This window comes from Myotis lucifugus, unplaced genomic scaffold (assembly GCF_000147115.1).
Source record: "Myotis lucifugus unplaced genomic scaffold, Myoluc2.0 scaffold_540, whole genome shotgun sequence".
NCBI lineage: Eukaryota > Metazoa > Chordata > Mammalia > Chiroptera > Vespertilionidae > Myotis > Myotis lucifugus.
The window spans coordinates 55,477-75,574 of record NW_005871588.1 but is presented as its reverse complement, the minus strand read 5'-3'; the positions used below and the strand labels follow the sequence as shown (position 1 = coordinate 75,574).

The following is a 20,098-nucleotide window of genomic DNA, read 5'->3' as shown; positions in this document are numbered from 1 at the left end:
TTATGTAATGATGTTTACTTTGAATTTATGTTAGTTCACACAAACACTCCATCCATGCTTTTGTTCTGGCCCTCCGGTCCAGTTTAAGAACCCATTGTGGCCCTCGAGTCAAAAAGTTTGCCCACCCCTGCTCTAACCATTACTTTCTTCTTACGATCCTATATGTAAATGGGACAGTTTATTTCTACTTCTTGTGGTTTTTAATATAAAAATTTTTATGAAAGTCAGTACATAAAAAATTTCAGATTTCTTGTTTATTTTGAAGGCTCAAAATTAATATATAGGTATTATGTTTATCTTATGTTTAGGATTTTATGAAAATGGAAAATTATGAGGCATTTGTAGGCTTTGATCTCTGTCAGATGCCACTTTCCAGTGTTGCTCAGAAGATTATGTCTGCTATGCATTCAGGTGATTTAGTGGAGTCTAAGAATTGGAGAGAGAGTGAAAAGAGTGAGTAATATTTATGAACCTTTCTGTCATTTGTTACTTTGGTGTTATTAATTCTTAAGACTAAGAGTTTGAAAATGAAATGTAGCAAAATTATTCTATAAAACTTAAATTGTGTGGGGAAGCTCCTGCCTACGAACAAGTGGAGTCCAGCTTTCCCGCACTTTACCTGCATTCAGTGATGACTGAGCTGCTGCTCCCTTAGCCCTTGTTTTTCAGTGTAACACTTCCTTGCCCCAGGCACTGCTGTCAGACATTCCCTTAGATCTCATCAGCTGTAAGTAACTTCAGAAGACATGGGCTCCTCCACAGTGCCTGTGCTTCAGCCTTAGCTCTCGAGTCATTGAACCTGTCCACAGTACAGTCAGCCCTCCATATCTGCAGGTTCAGCCAACTGCAGATAGAAATATTAGCAAACAATTAAAATCCCAGAAAATTCCAGAAAGCAGGAAAACTTGAGTTTGACATGCACCCGGTACTATGTTGAGTCCTCCCAAATGAAATGATGTCTAGGCATACCCTGCTGTGGTCTTTATGCCAGTATAGGTTATATGTAAATACTATGGCATTTTATGTAAGGGATTTGAGTATCCACGGATTTTGGTAGCCCTGGGAGTCCTGGAACCCATCCCCTAATGATACTGGATGATTGTATTTGCTTATTGTGTATGGTGGACAAGAGAAGTGTTTTTTTGTTTTTGTTTTCTAAGTTTTTTTGTGAATCCTCACCTGAGGATATTTTTTCCATTGATTTCTTTTTTAAGAGGGAGGGAGAGAGAGAAACATTGATGAGAGAGACATTAATTGGTTGCCACCTGCATGTTCCCTGATGGGGACTGGGGATCGAACCTGTAACCCAGGTACGTGCCCTTGACCAGGAATCAAACCCAAGACCCTCTGTCTGCAGGCCAATGTTCTAACCACTGAACAAAACCTGCCAGGGCAAGAAGTGTTCTTGACTATATATATATATATTACTGCCATAGAAATACGTAAACTCTTAGGGGGCAAAGGTTGGTGAATCTTTGTATATATGTTCATGACGTGGTATAATAGTAAAAGCTGTGACATATGCTCATAAATGTGACTGAAATGTTTTGGACACTTTTTTCACTAGCAAAGTAGTTTTTATTTTAAATTTGTAAGTCTGGGCCAATAAGTTGTTTGTTTCTTTTCTCCAGAGTAAGTTATAAGTGAGTGAGATATAATTGAGTAATTATATTGAGATGAAATAATTGAGAGTATTGACAAACAGTGCAAACACTGTTATAAATGAAGTTTCTTAATTAAGATATAATCGCACTTAACACTTCACTCCATTTATATTCAAGCATCTGTTGCTTGTGTGTCTTATAGAAGTTACGAATAAAGTAACTGGTAAGGATTTTTGGGTGTGGACTACATACCTAGTGTTTTAGGGGGATGATGCTGGTGGCGGGAATAGTAACAAAAGACAAAAAGTTAATCATTGAAGAGCTTTCTCCTTTATTCTGTATAGATTTGCTTCCTAAAAGGCAGTGTGCACTTGACAGTTGGAACTGTGCCCCTTCAGTAACGGGTCAGGAAATGCCTCTGGTAGGTAGTTACAGTGGGAGTCTCTGGAGGAAAATTTCACCCAGCTCACAAACTCTCTCGTCATAGTCTTAAAACACCCTGTTAGATCCCTAGTTTTTATAAATTTATTGAAAAGACAGATAATAGAAAAATAAGTTTTTATTTTTTGTCAGGTGTTTTTGATTTGGAAAAAGTGGGTTTTCACAAGGATTCTGTTATCTGTTGTCACGTAACACCATCACTGCAAACTTAGTGACTAAAAACAACACATTTGATATCTCAGTTTCTGTGGGTCGGGAGCCGGGCACAGTTAGCGGAGGCATCTGCAAGGCTATGGTGCAGGTGTCAGCCAGGCTTGGAGTCTCACCTGAGGCTCAAATGAAGCATTCGCTTCCAAGTTCACACGGTTCTTGGCAGAGTTCAGTTCTTTTTACGTAGTTGTGACCATAGGCACCTTTTCATCATATAGGCGCTTGCTTTTTCAAAGAGAGCAAGAGTGTGTCCCTAGCATGGCTGACATTACAGTTTTATGTGGCATAATCACAAATATCCTGTCCTTTATTCTGTTGTTTAGAAGTGAGTCAGCAAGTCGCATCTGCACTTGGGGGAAGGAGTTTACAGGGGCATGAATACTAGGAGGCATGGGTCATGGGACCGACCACCTTAGAGTCTGTCTGCCTCTGAGTCTCACCAGTTTTATTATTTCACCAGAGGCCCGGTGCACAAATTTTTGCACCAGTGGGGTCCCTCTGTCTGGCCTGCAGGATTGAGCTGAAACCAGCTCTCTGACATCCCCTGAGGGGTCCCTGATTGCAAGAAGGCACAGGCTAGGCTGAGGGACCCCACCGGTGCACAATCGGGGCCGGGGAGGGACGCAGGAGATTGACCAGCTGGGGAGGGGCCACGGGAGGGCTCCAGGGAGTGTCCAGCTCGTCTTGCTCAGTCCTGATCAGCTGGACCCCAACAGCAAGCTAACCTACCAGTCCCCTGGTGGTCAGTGCACATCATAGCGAGCAATTGAGTGGCCTTAGCATATCATTAGCATATTACGCTTTGGTTGACTGGATGATCGGACACTTGGCATATTAGGCTTTTATTATATAGGATAGGAATTTGAATTAAAGTTGGATTGCTTGTGGGTTACTGATGAATGATGCTGGATGTAAGACCTAATGATTCTTGGGTTCTTTGTCACATGCTGAGCTGTTCTTATCTCTTAAAAGCATTTAACTTCTGAAAGCGCATTTCATACCAAGTACATACCAAACTTGCACTCAGAAATCAATGAGAATAAGCTACAGCCCTAACTAGTTTGGCTCAGTGGATAGAGCAGTGATGGCGAACCTATGACACACATGTCAGAGGTGACACGCGAACTCATTTTTTTGGTTGATTTTTCTTTGTTAAATGGCATTTAAATATATAAAATAAATATCAAAAATATAAATCTTTGTTTTACTATGGTTGCAAATATCAAAAAATTTCTATATGTGACACGGCACCAGAGTTAAGTTAGGGTTTTTCAAAATGCTGACACGCCGAGCTCAAAAGGTTCGCCATCACTGGGATAGAGCGTCGGCCTGCGGACTGAAGGGTCCCAGGTTCAATTCCAGTCAAGGGCATGTACCTTGGTTGCGGGCACATCCCCAGTAGGAGGTGTGCAGGAGGCAGCTGATCGATGTTTCTCTCTCATGGATGTTTCTAACTCTCTATCCCTCTCCCTTCCTCTCTGTAAAAAATCAATAAAATACATATTTTTTAAAAAACTACAAATATTTGGTTTACAAACACTAAAATAAAAGCAAACATTATTAATGTTATATGTCACTTTGGGGTCTACTTTTCTGATCTGCTAGACTACTTGAGGTATCTCGAGACACATATTCAGTAAGAATTGGACTGCATAAACTTTTTGCAAGATTGATCTCTTATTTTAAAACCCTTTGCTGAGAGGAAGAAAAAAAGATGCAAAAACTAAAAATATGACTTAATACCCTCTCCTTGCTCAGCAGTAACCATTATCCTGACATTTTATGGCAATCTTTTCTCACGTCTTGATCACAGGCATCTTGTATTGCTCCAAAAGCCTTTTGGCAAAGACTATGTGTTTGCCACAACAGAGTCCTTCCTTTCTGCGGCACACGATCAGACTGCATGGCTCAGTCTTCTTACAGTCAGGTGTGGCCAAGTGGCAGGTTCCTGTCAGTGGTACATGCATGCCATTTCCAGGGTAGTCCTGGGAACATCCAGCTTGCTTCCTTGCTGGCCACCTCTTGCCTTCCCTCCAGTTGCAACCTGAAACGACTCCTTCCCAGCCCTGCAGATGATAACAGTATCCTAGTGGATCGTGGAACTCCGTGCTGGACAGAAGCGGGTCCCAGAGTGACTTCATGAGCAGCTGCACCACCAGCTGAGGCCACTCACCTCGACCTGAGAAATAAACCTGCTCTTTGTTCTTTAAGCCCTTGTATTGTATTGTTGGGTCTTTTGTGAAGAGTAGTTCAGCTTTTTACCCTAATTCATACACGTTTAAACTAGATTCAGAATTGGGTTCATCTGACTTGAGTTTTCATTGGCATTTTATTGTTCAGTAATGCTACTGAGAGTCTTTGGTAAATACTGGGAGGAGGAGTTTTCAGGGTGTTTTGGGGCCGACCTGGTGCTGTACATATGATTAAGAACATATTTATTAGAATACACCTGTGTTTTTTCTAAGTACCTATAGAGATCAAGTAATGTTTTCTAGCATACATTTATCCAGGTTCTTTTTTATTTAACTTGAGAGAGCTTAGAGGTGAATTTGGTGTTTTCTAGTAAAATAAAAATATTTTTACAGACATTGCAAATTAGGAGTTTGAGGCCCCTGAAGGTAGATATTTGTCAAAATCCAATTCATTTATGTGAAATGTTTATTTCCATCATCTCGTGGAAATCTTTGCAATTTTAAGGACAGATAACAAAGTGACAAAATAGATCTATTTTGGTTATATTCATTCTAGTCGAGAGTATATGGATAAACAATTTATATTTTTATTTCTTTTTTTTTAATATATTTTTTATTGATTTTTTACAGAGAGGAAGGGAGAGAGATAGAGAGTTAGAAACATCGATGAGAGAGAAACATCGACCAGCTGCCTCCTGCACATCTCCTACTGGGGATGTGCCCGCAACCCAGGTACATGCCCTTGACCGGAATCGAACCTGGGACCCTTCAGTCCGCAGGCCGACGCTCTATCCACTGAGCCAAACCGGTTTTGGCTATATTTTTATTTCTATCCCATAAACAAAACTCTTATTTTCAATCACAGCAAACCCTGCCAGGTGTTGATTTCAGTTCGCTCTGCCCTGCTTCAGGACCGTTTTCTCTCTCCCTTGGATTTGCAGTAGTTTCCTAATTGCTGTTTGCCTTCATTTTGTTGCGTTTGGTCTTGCCTTTGTGAGAATTAGCTCAGCTCTTGTACTTGCTCTCTGCACAATTTATCTTTGGAAACATCCCATGTACTCCTACAAGGCCCTCGCCTGCCCTTTTTAGTCTCGTCCCTCCACTTTCTTTTTGCCACGTTCAGATTAGACTGTAACTTCCAAACCTGTGACATTCCCAACTTTCTACCTATCTTTTTTCTTTCCTTCACTCACGGCTGAGTGGTGAGATCAGCATTTTACCAGGTTCTGCTCAAGTACTTCATCATCAGCTTGCGGCTCAGTTTAGAGAATTACTGTGAAGTGTTTTGGGTGCTTTAACTGTTGCTCTGCTCCCCAACCTCTCCCCCTGAGCTCCCAGTAAACTTCCTGCGGGCACAGCTCAGTCTGGTTCCCAGGGACCCTGATCTGCTGCAGTTGGTGCAGGGAGCGGTGTGAGAAAGCAGACATGGTGTTCTGGAGGTTGGGCCCTCAGGTAGGCCAGCCCGGTGACGTCATAGCAGTTGTAGTTGGAATGCCAAGGGTGGCAGCGCAGCTAAAACGGTCACTGGGGGTGCTGGGTCTGTACCAGTGACTGCTATTTCTCTGGCTGCTGGGACACCGTGGAATTGGGGACCGTGGCTGCGAATAATAGTCCTTTGGGAAAAGACAGGCTGAGCGTGAATACTTAGCAATGAAAGGCTAAATGTGATCACCAGAGGGCTTCCCTGGGAGCCTACAAGCAGACCACCTGCAGCCACAGCCAGGGCTAGTCCGAAGATGTGTGGAGCCGGGAGCTCTGAGAAGGTTGGATTCTCACTCAGCCCTGACAGGTGTGCTGCCTCAAGGTCAGGCCGTGGTCCAGAAGAGGGGCCAGGCCCTGAGATGTGCATTGAAATCTCGCGTCTCAGACATCTCTGGCACCTGCACAAGTGGCTGCTCCTCTGTTAAAGGCCAGTGTTCCAGCCCCGCACACAACAGGCTTGTCCTGAAAAAAGAATTCCTGCTCCCTCAGGAACCGCCGCCTCCTCTCCTGGCCATTGAGTCATCATATCCCGGCACAGGTACCGGGCCTGCTGAGGGAGTGTGTGGATGTGCGGGTGGCAACAAGAGTGATCTGAGAGGAGAACCAAGATGGCGGCATACGTAAACACCGGAGTTTGCTGCCTCGAACAACCACTTCAAAAATACAACTAAAAGACGGAAAGGACATCATCCAGAACCACAGGAAGGCTGGCTGAGTGGAAATTCTACAACTAGAAGGAAAAAGAAAAGCATACCGAGACTCAGAGGAGGCGCAGTGCGGAAGTAAAATTCTAAGGTGCGGAGTGCATGCGGAGCGGGCTGGCGGCTGAGGGCGCGGTTGTCATTTTCAATCGGGAGGGAGTCTCAGGCTCTGAGCTCCAGTTCCGGGCGAGTCTCTAGGGACCCAGACTCATACGGGAGAAGCGGGACTGTCTGACATTGGTCAGAACCTGAGGGCAGCTTTCTCTCCGAGGGGCTTGCAGTGATTACCGGGACACTGAGAAGCAGAGCCTCTGAGGGCAAGACTGAGAGCAGCCATAACTGCTAGCCCCGCCCTGTTGATCTTATGGGATCTGCCCCGCCCAAGCCCTGCAGGGAGACTTTTGCTGGATAGCCTCAGGCAAAGGCTAGATTAGCACCTCCCTAGAGATCCAGGAGCCAGGAAGCCCAGAGGTCAGAGTGGGACCATCCAGTTTGCAGCTCCGTGGAACCATAAAAGACACACTCAGGGGGCAGACTCAGTGAGCACCAAAGCCCCATTGAAACAAGTCTTGCCCCAGAGGGGTGTCTCCAGCACAGAAGTTCTCCCACTGCAGACACAGCTGATTCTCACAGCCAATTGGCCTGGAGGTCAATTCCTCCCAGTGATAACTACAACAATCAAGGCTTAATTACAACAAGACTGTGCACAAAGCCCACAAGGGGTGCACCAAGAGTGTCTACCTCAGGTAATTGGGACACTTAGCACAGAAAGGCACTCTATCGACACAGCGAAGCATAAAAAATGCCGAGACAAAGAAATAGGACACAAATGACAGAAATGGAGGAAAGCAAACTGCTGGATATAGAGTTCAAAACCACACTTTTAAGGTCTTTAAAGAACTGTCTAGAAGCCGCCGATAAATTTAGTAAGGCCCTCGGAAAGACTGGTGAGACCGCTGATAAATGTAGTGAGATCTTCAAGAAATCTAGTGAGACCCTCGATGTTGTGATAAAGAACCAACTAGAAATTAAGCATACACTGACTGAAATAAAGAATATTATACAGACTCCCAACAGCAGACCAGAGGATCGCAAGAATCAAGTCAGAGATTTGAAATACGAAGAAGCAAAAAACACCCAACCAGAAAAGCAAAATGAAAAAAGAATCCAAAAATACGAAGATAGTGTAAGGAGCCTCTGGGACAGCTTCAAGCTTACCAACATCCGAATTATAGGGGTGCCAGAAGAAGAGAGAGAGCAAGATATTGAAAACCTATTTGAAGAAATAATGACAGAAAACTTCCCCTACCTGGTGAAAGAAATAGACTTCCAAGCCCAGGAAGCGCAGAGAACCCCAAACAAAAGGAATCCAAAGAGGACCACACCAAGACACATCATAATTAAAATGCCAAGAGCAAAAGACAAAGAGAGAATCTTAAAAGCAGCAAGAGAAAGACAGTCAGTTACCTACAAGGGAGTACCCATACGAATGTCAGCTGATTTCTCAACAGAAACTTTGCAGGCCAGAAGGGAGTGGCAAGAAATATTCAAAGTGATGAATGCCAAGAACCTACAACCAAGACTACTTTATCCAGCAAAGCTATCATTCAGAAGTGAAGGTCAGATAAAGAGCTTCACAGATAAGAAAAAGCTAAAGGAGTTCATCACCACCAAACCAGTATTATATGAAATGCTGAAAGGTATCCTTTAAGAAGAGAAAGAAGAAGAAAAAGGTAAAGATACAAATTATGAACAACAAATACACATCTATCAACAAGTGAATCTAAAAATCAAGTGAATAAATAATCTGATGAACAGTATGAACTGGTGATTGTAATAGAATCAGGACATAGAAAGGGAATGGACTGACTATTTTTTGGGGGGGAAGGGGTGTGGGGGATGCGGGAAGAGATTGGACAATAATCGTGCACCTATGGATGAGGACAGTGGGTAGGGAGTGAGGGCGGAGGGTGGGGTGGGAACTGGGTGAAGGGGAGTTATGGTGGGGAAAAAAGAGGAACCAATGTAATAATCTGAACAATAAAGATTTAATTAAAAAAAAAAAGTGATCTGAACAGGGAGCACTTGAAGCATTTTCACTAGTAATGGGATTAAATACCAAGGAGCAGCAGCAGGCTCAGGATTATGGTGCTAGTGGGCACGGGGAGCAGCTGCCGAAGGACAGAACCAAGTGAGAAAGACTCGGCCAGGTGATGTCCCCAGCCTGTCACCTGCCCCAGGACAGGCACTGTGGGCTCTTACGGAGTAACTGAGTCTGGGCGAGGCTGGGTGTGGCCCAACAGCATGGCGCTCCTCTTCACCAGGGCTGGTCTAGCTATTGCGTCACCGAATGTTCAACCTTCCAACACAGACCAAGCGCTCGGTCCCAGTGGCATCACCCTTTGAGGAAAAAGTCACTTGCTGGCAAGGTGATAGCACTGAGCCCCTTGTGCCCCCAAAGGCGCAGAGGTTGGTCTTGACCGGAATGGACACGTGTTTCAGGCCTGGGCTTGCAGGGCCTCTGTGAGCTCTGGTATCGGCTCCAGACTGTCTGGTCCACAGACACAGACTCCGCTTAGCAGCACGTTAGATATGGGGACCCGCTTTACAGGGGAGGGGCTGAGTGGGCATGGTCATGGGACACACGCTCCCTCACAGCTACACACCATGAACACCACTCCAGTGGAGCGGTGAGTGGCCTGTAGCAGGCACAGCTCGGGTGCCAGCCTGGGGATGACGCCTCTCAGAGATGGCGCAGGACCCTCCCGGGTGCAGTGGACACAGTACATCACTGGCCACGACGGTGCATTGTCTCCCATGTGTACAATTACGGGGTCGGAACCAAAAGGTGGAAGTAGGAGTGGCCCTGCGTACCAACAGTCTGGGTCCTACAGGTTGTCCTGACTCTCCGAGGGGCAGCCCACCAGTGGCACAAGAAGGGTACCACTCCATTCCAAGGTCCAGCTGCCACCCGGTCATTCCAAGTTCCTTATGTGAAGAGCCTGGCAGGCAAGGAATGCCATCTCCATCCTGCTCCGGAAGGACCTGGTCATGTTAGGGCTGCTGTTACTAGTATATGATGGGGGCAGGGAAGCATGTACTTGGCACCAAGGTGAAAAGATTGGCCACCTCGGTCCCCTGCCCACATTTCACAGCACACGTCGGCCCTGGCCTGAGGAAGGCATGGTGACCACGGGCTCACTCTCGGGTGAGGGGTTGGTCACTCGTCAGTAAGGTACCTAGGCCACCAGAGGTGCTCGGCCAGGGTGAGGGGCCTTCGTATGGTTGCAGGAGAGGGAGACGAATGGCATTTGCAGCTTGGAGGCGAGCTGCAGTGCTGCTGCCCTTCCTTTTAAAAGTTTCCCCAGGAAGAGGCACAGAATCCGGAAGAAGCAGCTCAGAATGATCTGAAGCCAGTGGCCGAGTGTGGGACTAGTGTGGTGGCGCCAGGGGTGCCCAGAGCTAGGTCCTTGCTGGTAGGCTGCTCACACAGCGCCTCCTGCTGACCGCCTCAGCTGCAGAGAAACTGCTTGGCCCAAGGACACAGGGCTTTCCCAGGAGGAAACAATCCAGTGACTGGTGGGTGCTGAGGATGAGGCCCAGCTCCCTAACCCAACAGGGGACAGCTCTGCAGGGCCACGTCAGCTCCCTGTGTAGCGACGGCACCTTCACTCGCCTGCAGATGTCGGTGCTGAGAGCGCTTCCCAGGAACCTTTCTGAACAGAAACTCCTCTTCTAGATGGCCACTGGGGGCAACACCTGGGCAGTGCATGCGTGTAACGTGTGCACAAATGGGGAGGTTTGGTCACTCACTTTAAAAATGGGATCACATTTTCACTGATTTCTGCATCTCCAAGTCAACTGATACTGCTTCAAGCCATTCTCTCAATGGCTATGTGCTCAGAGTGTGGACGTTACATAATTGATTCATCGACCTCCCTCCTGACTGGCATCAGTCCTTTGCCATAAAGCAATTCTGCCATAAACATTTTGATCTAAAATATTTACTGTTGCATATATTTCTGTGAAACAGCCAGGAGTGAGGTTGTTTGGTTAGATGATTTATATATTTATATGTTTTGTCTGTTTTTTAAATTGAGGTTACACACACACGCACACCAACACACACACCTCATCTATCCTAGGGTTATAGCTCAAAATTTCACAAACTGAACACCCCTGTATCCTTCACCCAAAAAGCAAGAAATAGCCCTAACCGGTTTGGCTCAGTGGATAGAGCGTAGGCCTGCGGACTGAAAGGTCCCAGGTTCGATTCCAGTCAAGGGCATGTACCTTGGTTGCGGGCACATCCCCAGTGGGAGGTGTACAGGAGGCAGCTGATCGATGTTTCTCGCTCATTGATGTTTCTAACTCTCTATCCCTCTCCCTTCCTCTCTGTAAAAAAAAATCAATAAAATATATTAAAAAAAAAAAGCAAGAAATAGCACGTCATTGGCCCAAGAGGCCCATCTTTGCTCTCTTGGGATCAGTCCATTTTTTCCCAACTCCTAAAGGTGCTGCATATATTTTTTATTTTAATAAGTGTTGGCAGTTTGCTTTCCAAAAAGATTCTAACTACAGCAGGTCCTCAACATTTTTTGTCATCACTTTGATGCGGCGCCATAGGAACTTAACTCTTGTCTATCGCGATTAGTTGGTGGTACAGTTGGTTTTGTTATACAGCATCTGGCTTAAAGTCACAGAACCGATTGATGATATTAAGTGAGGACTTACTGTAGCCACATTTTTACCAGCAATGCATGAAACTACCTATCCCCATCCATCTCCAATTACATTGGTTTTCATTTTCCTGGCTGCTCATGAGTTTGAGCATTATATCCTGTTTGTTTGCTTTGGGGGATTTGCTATTTTGTATATTGCCTTTCCTACCTTTTACTCCTTTTTCTTTTAAGTTGTTGGTCTTTTTCGTCCAGGTGTAAGCCTTGTTGTAGAATGCAGGTATTAATCCTTTGTCGTTTTTGTCCCAAGTAGTTTTCCCAATGTATTATTTTCTTTTCGAAGTGGTGCTGGTTGTACCACCCCTATTTCTTAATGTGTCCTTTGCTACTTAATTAAAACACCATCTTTGTTGTATATTAAAGTCTCGTAAGTCTTGGGGTCAGTTTCTGGATTTTTTCTAGAGATCTCTTCTTCTATTCCTATTCAAATACCATATAGATTTGATTATAGTGGCTTTATAGTATATTCTGGTAATCTGGCAAGGCAAGTCTTTCATTTTTGTGACTTGTCTATTTTCAGATATTTAACATTTCATTATTTTTTCAATTAAAAGAGCCCTGTAAGGTCTCTGATTGACTCTGCATTAAGTTGGTGTTTGGAAGAATTAAACATTTTGCATATATCCCAATGCTATGTCTTTCCATTTGTATAGATCTTGTGTTATGCCATTTCATAAGATTTTAAGGTGTGTTTTTTAAAAAGGTCTTTTTCAAAAATATATTTTTATTGATTTCAGAGAAGAAGGGAGAGGGAGAGAGAGATAGAAACATCAATGATGAGAGAGAATCATTGATTGGCTGCCTCCTGCATGTCCCCTACTGGGGATCGAGCTCACAACTTGGGCTTGTGCCCTGACGGAGAATTGAACCGTGACCTCCTGGTTCATAGGTCGATGCTCAATCACTGAGCCATGGGCAAGGTTTTAAGTTTTAATCTTTTAGTGCCTAGTCCCTTTCTTGTAAACTTATCCTAAATATAACTTTTTTTTTGGTAAGTGAAAGTGTTCCCTTCATTTGCATTTCTTGGTCGTTATCTATCATTGCCACAGAGGCAGCGTACATCACAGTGGTTATGAGCACAGACTCCTGAGTCATGTTGCCTGGGGGTGGATTCAGATTCTAACACTGATCAGCCCAGGCTTATTAAAATGAAAGAAAGCTAAATTTACATCAGAAGTTTGTAGTAATGATGTTTTACTGAATCTCTCATTGTTCCATTGCAATACTATTCAGTCTAAGAATTTCCTCAAACCTTTAATACTTATTAGGTTTCTTATAAGGGTTTTCAGAATCAAGTATTCAAATATAAATGCCAGGTAGTAATTTTTAATAAACATTTCACGATTACATGAATCTGCCTCCAGTTAATTTAAAGATACTTTACATAAAAATGTTCCTTACAATGGTACTAGTCATTTTGATTGTGAATTTTATTATGTTGTTTTAAGTAAATAATGAGTAAATAGCACAACTGTAGAGACTATTTTCAATATTCACTGATTATGTGACTTAGATTTCAGTGATTCGTTAATGCCTCGTGTTTCTTTTTTGTGTTTTTAAAGCTGCAGAAGTGGTAAACAAACCCAGTGTTAAGTATTCAGTACTACCTGAAGATGGGAAGAATCAAGCACTAGAAAAAATGGTAAGTCATTGCAAATGTGAATAATTATAACAGATAACCTTCACTTATGGAACAAATATTTGTTAAGTGTCTACTATATGCTAGGCACCGTGGATACAATGGTTTGTTTTTAAACATATTTTTATTCATCTCAGAGAGGAAGGGAGAGGGCGAGAGAGAGATAGAAACATCAATGATGAGGGAGAACCATTGATCGGCTGTCTCCTGCATGCTCCACAATGGGATCGAACCTGCAACCCAGGCATGTGCCCTGACTGGGAATCAGACCGTGACTTTCTGGTTCATAGGTTGATGCTCAACCACTGAGGCACTGCAGCCGGGCAATACAATGGTTTTTAAAAGTGGGGGGGGGGGGGATTGTTCTTCAGGAGCTTTTGGGTTAATTCATATGAGGGGAAGAGGAAGACAGAAGTATGAAGGGTTTCTATGACAAGGTGTGTTAAGTGTCACGAGGGAAGTCAGTTCCAAACAGCAGGAGAGACTTCTAACCCAGGCTTTGTGCTATTCCAGTTGGCTTTTTCTGGGTGGTATGAAGAGAAGTCTGGGATGTCTTTCTTTTAATTATGAAAATTATACCTGAGTTGATATCTAAAGTGTGATTAGGAGATGGTCAGCCATTAGAGAGTTGGGGAAGGACTCTGAGAACGCTTTTCAGGTAAAGGGAAGAGAGCTTGAAACTTTTGGATAGTGGAAATAAAGAGAAGTTCAGAAAGGAACGGGCATAAAATTCACAGTAGGGGCATTACATGGTTTGGGCTTGAGGAGAGAGAGAGAAGAGGCCATATCACTAAAGGCCTCGTCTATGATACAGGTGGAGGCCACACAGTGGTTAAAGGAACGAACTGTGAAGCCAACTACTGTGTTCAAATCCCAGGCCAACTTGATGTAATCTCAACTCCCTGTAGTTAAATAGGACCCGTCCCTGATAATTTGCCCGGAAGTAGAGGGAGAGACGCCTTTGACAGAAAACGGATTAGTAAGGGAGTGGAGGTGCTCTCTCCACGGTGTTCAAACTGTGCTTCTTGGATCCCGGAGGCAGAGGTCCTCAAACATTTTTGTGTCCTTTCTCTCTAAAGAATTTTGAAAAGACATGGACCTTCTGCCATTTCTAAGTTGACATTTAAAAGGTTCATCACAAAATTTGTAAGTTTCATAGGGTATGATTTCTGGTGTATTGATAATATTGACATTTTTAAAACTGTATGTCGTTGTCTAGAATATATCCACTAAAATCTAAATACTTACTATACCCTGGTAACTTATCACCCATAATCATCCCTTTAAGAAAATACTTCAGCAAGACATTCTTCAACAATCTGAATTTTTTATACTTTCCTTTTCTCCATAAATGCCTTTAAAAAAATTTTTTCTATTGATTTTTAGAGAGAGAAGAAGGGAGAGAGATAGAGAGATAGAAACATGAATGAGAAAGAAACATCATAGATTGGCTGCCTACTGCACACCCCGCACTGGGGATCAAGTCCTGACCGGGAATCGAATGGTGACCTCTTGGTTCCTGGGTCGATGTTCAGCCACTGACCCACACCGGCTGGGCTGCACTCCTTTTTTTGTATACACCTCCACAGATTTATAATGTAATATAATGTTAAGCTTGAAAATCTTTTCTTGAAAACTTCATAATACTTCTCTACTATAAAAATGAGTATAAATTAAAATTTTCTGTGATCCTATTACCAAGTGTTAAAAAGTTTTCTTTCAAAATTATTTAAAAGTACTATTAGTATATAGTTATTTAAAACAACATAAATATATCATAAAACCTAAAAAATAAACATTAAAATAACATTTTATTGTACATGAATCCCATAATGAAATGGATAGGCATAGATCCCCCTCCCCCTCAGTTGGTCTGTGATTCTTTGAATGGACATCACATACTGCTAGATCGAGGCAGAGTCTTGCTGCTGAGCCATATTTTAAATAAATTTTCAGTAGATAGATTAACATATCAAATAGTTGTGGCAGTTTCAGTTTCTCTATAAAGACCTTTACTTGGAAGTTGTGAATTTTTAAAAAAATATATTTTATTGATTTTTTTACAGAGAGGAAGGGAGAGGGATAGAGAGTTAGCAACATCAATGAGAGAGAAACATCGATCAGCTGCCTCCTGCACACTTCCTACTGGGGATGTGCCCGCAACCAAGGTACATGCCCTTCACCGGAATCGAGCCTGGGACCCTTGAGTCTGCAGGTCGACACTCTATCCACTGAGCCAAACCGGTTAGGGCGGAAGTTGTGAATTTTTAACCTTCAGTCTTCTGCACATCTGAACTTACTCCCGTCCATGGCTTCTCTGGTCACTTGCACGAGTCCCGCACAGGCTGTGGTTGCAGACTTTTTGAGCTCCCACCTGGTCCCGCCTGTGACTCACACATGTGCTCCTGCCTGGGTTGAAAGGGTGTCCGCTCTGGAAGACACTATGTCATTCACTAGACAGCTGGATCTAGATAATGCGAAGCTGTGTTCCCACTTCACTTTAGATGCGCTTTATAGATCTCTGTCTTACAGAGCCATATGCTAATGAAATGTTTTCCACTTTTCCATAGGATCTTAATTCTTTCACAAGCCAGACACCAAGTGCTTCCCTCAGACTCTCTCAGTCCTCCAGTATCAGACTCACAGATCAGCTGTTTACTGAGCAAAGACAGAACATCAGCTCACAGGCTCCTTCCAGCTGTCCAACTCCACAGTGTAACCAAGCGGCTTCAGTTCTACAGGAGAAGGAACATAAAAGAAAACACTTCCTAAAACAATATATAAATAATGAAAATAAAGAAAGCATGAATCTTAAAAGAAAACATATTACGTGTCATAATTCACCAGAGAAAACGAGTAAACATATGGCATTGAAAGAAGATGCTGAGGAGGCGGAAGCCGCCCTGAATTCCGGGAACTCAGGGGCATTCAGAAACCAGTTCTGTGACATCAGGCATTTGGATGATTTGGAGAAAAGCCAGCTGATTGAAATGCTCAGACAGGCAGTATCCCTGGTGGTAACTCTGATGTACAAGGATGGTTCAACCCAGCTAAGAGCTGACCAGGTTAGTAAACTGTGGCTTTTGTTTGTTTTGTTTTTCTGGCACCAAAAGAGAAACCCATGTTTCTAGTGTCTGATTATAATGGGAGAGCTAGAAATAAGATTTTAAGCCTTCCCTTCTCCCCATTGGTAAGCTATTGATAATGCGTAGTGTTTTTTAAAATACATTTTTATTGATTTCAGAGAGGGAAGGGGGGAGAAAGAGAGAGAGAGAGAGAGAGAGAGAGAGAAACATCAACGATGAAAGAGAATCATTGATCAGAATTGAACCCAGGACCCTTCAGTCCACAGGCCGACACTCTATCCACTGAGCTAAACTGGCTAAGGCCGTCTTTTATTATTTTAGTCATTTGAGTGGATGTGACATGGTGTTTCATTTTGGTTTTAAATGGTATTTCCCTAATATATGATGACATTGAGCATCTTCTCATGTGCTGATTGGACATTTGTACATCTTCTTTGGTAAATGGTCCATTCAAATCTTTTGCTCATTTTTTAAAATGAAAAGTTTTTAATGTTAACTATTGTAGAGGCCCCCGAATTTTCACCCCTTTTCCCACCTCCACCCACCTCCGCCTCCCCTTGCCTTGGCCTTCACCACACTTTTGTCCATGTCCGTGGGGTATGCATATATGCTCTTTAGCCAATCTCTTCACCTTCTTTATCCAGTCATCCCCACACCCCTCCCCTCTGGAACCTGCCAGTATGTTCCATGTTTCCATGCTTCTGGTTCCATTTTGTTCGTCAGTTTATTCTGTTCATTAGATTCCACATATTAATGATATCATATGGTATTTGTCTTTCTTTGACTGACTTATTTTACTTAGCATAATACTATCTAGGTCTATCCATGCTATTGCAAAGAGTAAGAGTTCCTTCTTTTTTATAATCACACTAGAGCAGTGGTTCTCAACCTTCCTAATTCCGCGACCCTTTAATACAGTTCCTCATGTTATGGTGACCCTCAACCATAAAATTATTTTCATTGCTACTTCATAACTGTAGTTTTGCTACTGTTATGAATCGTAATGTAAATATCTGATATGCAGGATGTATTTTCATTGTTACAAATTGAACATAATTAAAGCATAGTTATTAATCACAAAAACAATATGTAATTATATATGTCTTTTCCGATGGTCTTAGACGACCCCTGTGAAAGGGTCATTCGATCCCCAAAGGGGTCACGACCCACAGGTTGAGAACTGCTGCACTAGAGGCTGGTGCAGGAAATTCGTGCACAGGTAGGGTCCCTAGGCCTGGCTGGCGATCAGGGCAGATCTGTAGGTTGACTGGCGGGGTGATCGGGGCTCCCACTCACACCCACCTTGGCCTAGCGCTGCCTGCTCGCTGGCCCCTCCCCTCGCCACCGCCGCCAGTCGCCTCCTTCTAGGGTGACCAGCGGGGCGATGTGGCGGGGGGGGGGGGGCCTCCCGCTTGCACCTGCCTTGGCTGTTCCGGCGTTGCCCCCCCCCCCCCCCCGCCACCAACGCTCCTGCATTGAGCGTCTGCCCCCTAGTGGTCAGTGCACGTCATAGCGACTGGTCATTCCACTGTTTGGTTGATTTGCATATTAGGGTTTTATATAGATAGAAGATAGTATTCCATGGTTTAAGTATACCACAACTTTTGTTTCCACTCATCTGCTGATGGGCACTTGGGCTGTTTCCAGATCTTGGCTATTGTAAATAATGCTGCTATGAGCATAGGGATGTAATTTTCTTCATGTTTCTTGTACTTGGGGTTTATTGATCTTCTTGGTTCTACAGATTAACCTGGGAAAATTGACATTCAGTTTTTGGTACTCCAGGTGGGACATGAATGACATTCTTATTATTTTGGGTTTTGTAATCCTTGAGCATGGTATGTCTCTCAGTTACTTAGGTCTTCTCTGATTTCTTTCACCAGTGTTTTGTGGCTTTCAGCATATACATCCTGTATATTATGATGATTCCTAAGTATTTCATTTTTTAGAATAGTTATTAAAAACGATATTTTTTTTACAAGTTCAGTTTTACATGTTTATTTTTTTTAATCTTTATTTTTGAGCTTATTATAGATGAACATGTTGTTGTTAGTGTATCAGAATGCAATTGGTTTTATTGTTTTGATCTTGTATCCTGCAACCTTGGTAAGTTTTTCTGTAGATTCCTTTGGGTTTTCTATGCAGACAGTTGTATCGTCTGTAAATAGAGACAGTATAATTCTCCCTTTCTGATTTATATGTCTTTTATTTCTTTCCTGTTGTATCCTTAGCACTGGCTAAGACTTCTGTTTTGATGGTGAATAGGAAGGAGACTAGATTTGGAGAGTAAGATGGGTCTGGTTTCTGGCCTTGATTGTTATTAAAGAGCTGTTCATTGACAAATTTAACTTTAGGCCTTTTCTGTCTTTTTAAAAAATATATATTTTATTGATTTTTACAGAGAGGAAAGGAGAGGGATAGAGAGTTAGAAACATCGATGAGAGAGAAACATCGATCAGCTGCCTCCTGCACATTCCCTACTGGGGACATGCCCACAACCCAGGTACATGCCCTTGACTGGAATCGAACATGGGACCCTTGAGTCCGCAGGCCGATGCTCTATCCGCTGAGCCACACCAGTTAGGGCCCTTTTCTGTCTTTTTAATGAGAAAATATGACATATCTTTCTTGAATAAACATATTGTCTATGTTTAATATTGAAACTTTATTTCATTGTCTATTCACAGGCTCTAGTTTCCTCTGTGAAAGGAATTGTGATGTTGCTACAGAGCCACGCAGAAGGCTGCGGTCCTGCGGCTGCCTCAGCCCCTGGCCGTGTTCTGGAGGCAGGAGTCAGACCCAGCGATCGGTGCATCTACATAGAAACGGTGCAGTCTGCTGTTTGCAGCCAAGAACAAGAAGCACAGAATCAATTTGCCAGGCAAGAAAATCTTCCTCATTCTCCTGAAGTCTGCGTACCTGCCTGATTTATCCCGATTTAAAGTTTCCCAAGCTTCAACTGTAATTGTTTAAACTTTTAGACGTTTCATATGGGCCCAGGAAAATAAAATGGATCTAAAAGACAGAAACCTCTAACACTGGTCCCCCCCCCCCGCCCCCACAAAGGGTGTCTGTGGGGACCTGCTCCAGGACTTGAATCAACATCTCAATGAGAAGTTGGTGAGAAAACCATCATCCCAGGCCAAACCCCTGTCACTGCCCAAGTCCCAGGTGCTTCTCCTCGTCACACTGGTCATTGACTCAGTGACAGTATCAGAAAGTGAGGTTGTCACTCCTTCAAACAGCAAACTGTCCTCAATGCCACCAAGATACTGCTCATTTCAAAGCTTCTTTCTGAGGAAGTAGGCAGGACAGTGTCACACGCACCTGCCTTCTCAGTGTCTAGAATGCTCCCACAGGAGGGCTTCTGTGCTCCTCGGTCCTGAGAATCCTGCTGTGGCTTGGAGCCTGTGCCCCTCCTCCCGTTTCTTCCCTGGTGGCGTCAGCCTGGCTGGGGCTTCCACCTTGGGTGGGCACTTGCCCTTCCTGTGTGCCCAGGCCTCTGGGTTCAGGCCAGTTAGCGGCCCCGAGGGAGCTCCTTGAAGCTGCTGCCCTGACCAGGAGCTCCCGGAGGCTCAGGGTGAGCGGTGGGGCCTAGGCCTGGCCCTTCATCTCACCAGTTTCATTGGCTCCGGTGAGTTTTAGGTCATGGCTGTGAGTCCCAGCCTGTGGGTAGGGATGCGCTCTGCCAGGAATGTTAGAGGCGCTCCCCGCAGCCTGTATGACGGTGGCGGGGGGGGGGGGGGGTGGCCTCCACAGACATTTCCCCACAGGCCCGACATGGAGGCTGGACCGGCTCCTGTGGTTCTTGCTGTGATCACAGGACGCCCTTCTGCAAACAGCAGCAGGAAACTGTGAGGAAGAATATGTATTATTCATGGTCCTGGAGGGAACACGGCGAGGCTGTGTGTGAGGGAGAGAGCGTGGACCTGGGCTCTGCCTTGCTTCCCATCTGAGGGGGGTGCCTAGGGTTTCGAGGGCTTACTCTTTATTGGCTAATGGAC

The 20,098-nt window shown here is 44.1% G+C and overlaps 1 protein-coding gene across 1 annotated transcript in view; it reads left to right on the top strand.

Moving 5' to 3' along the window:
* POLN (DNA polymerase nu) overlaps positions 1-20,098 on the top strand; it is a gene marked incomplete at its 3' end in the record, with an annotated part of 75,415 nt that overhangs the window by 2,178 nt on the left and 53,139 nt on the right. The window contains exons 2-5 of the mRNA XM_023745421.1: positions 309-453; positions 12,932-13,011; positions 15,579-16,073; positions 18,782-18,975. Of these exons, the coding sequence (XP_023601189.1) occupies positions 315-453; positions 12,932-13,011; positions 15,579-16,073; positions 18,782-18,975 (908 nt within the window). The remainder of the gene's footprint in view (positions 1-308; positions 454-12,931; positions 13,012-15,578; positions 16,074-18,781; positions 18,976-20,098) is intronic.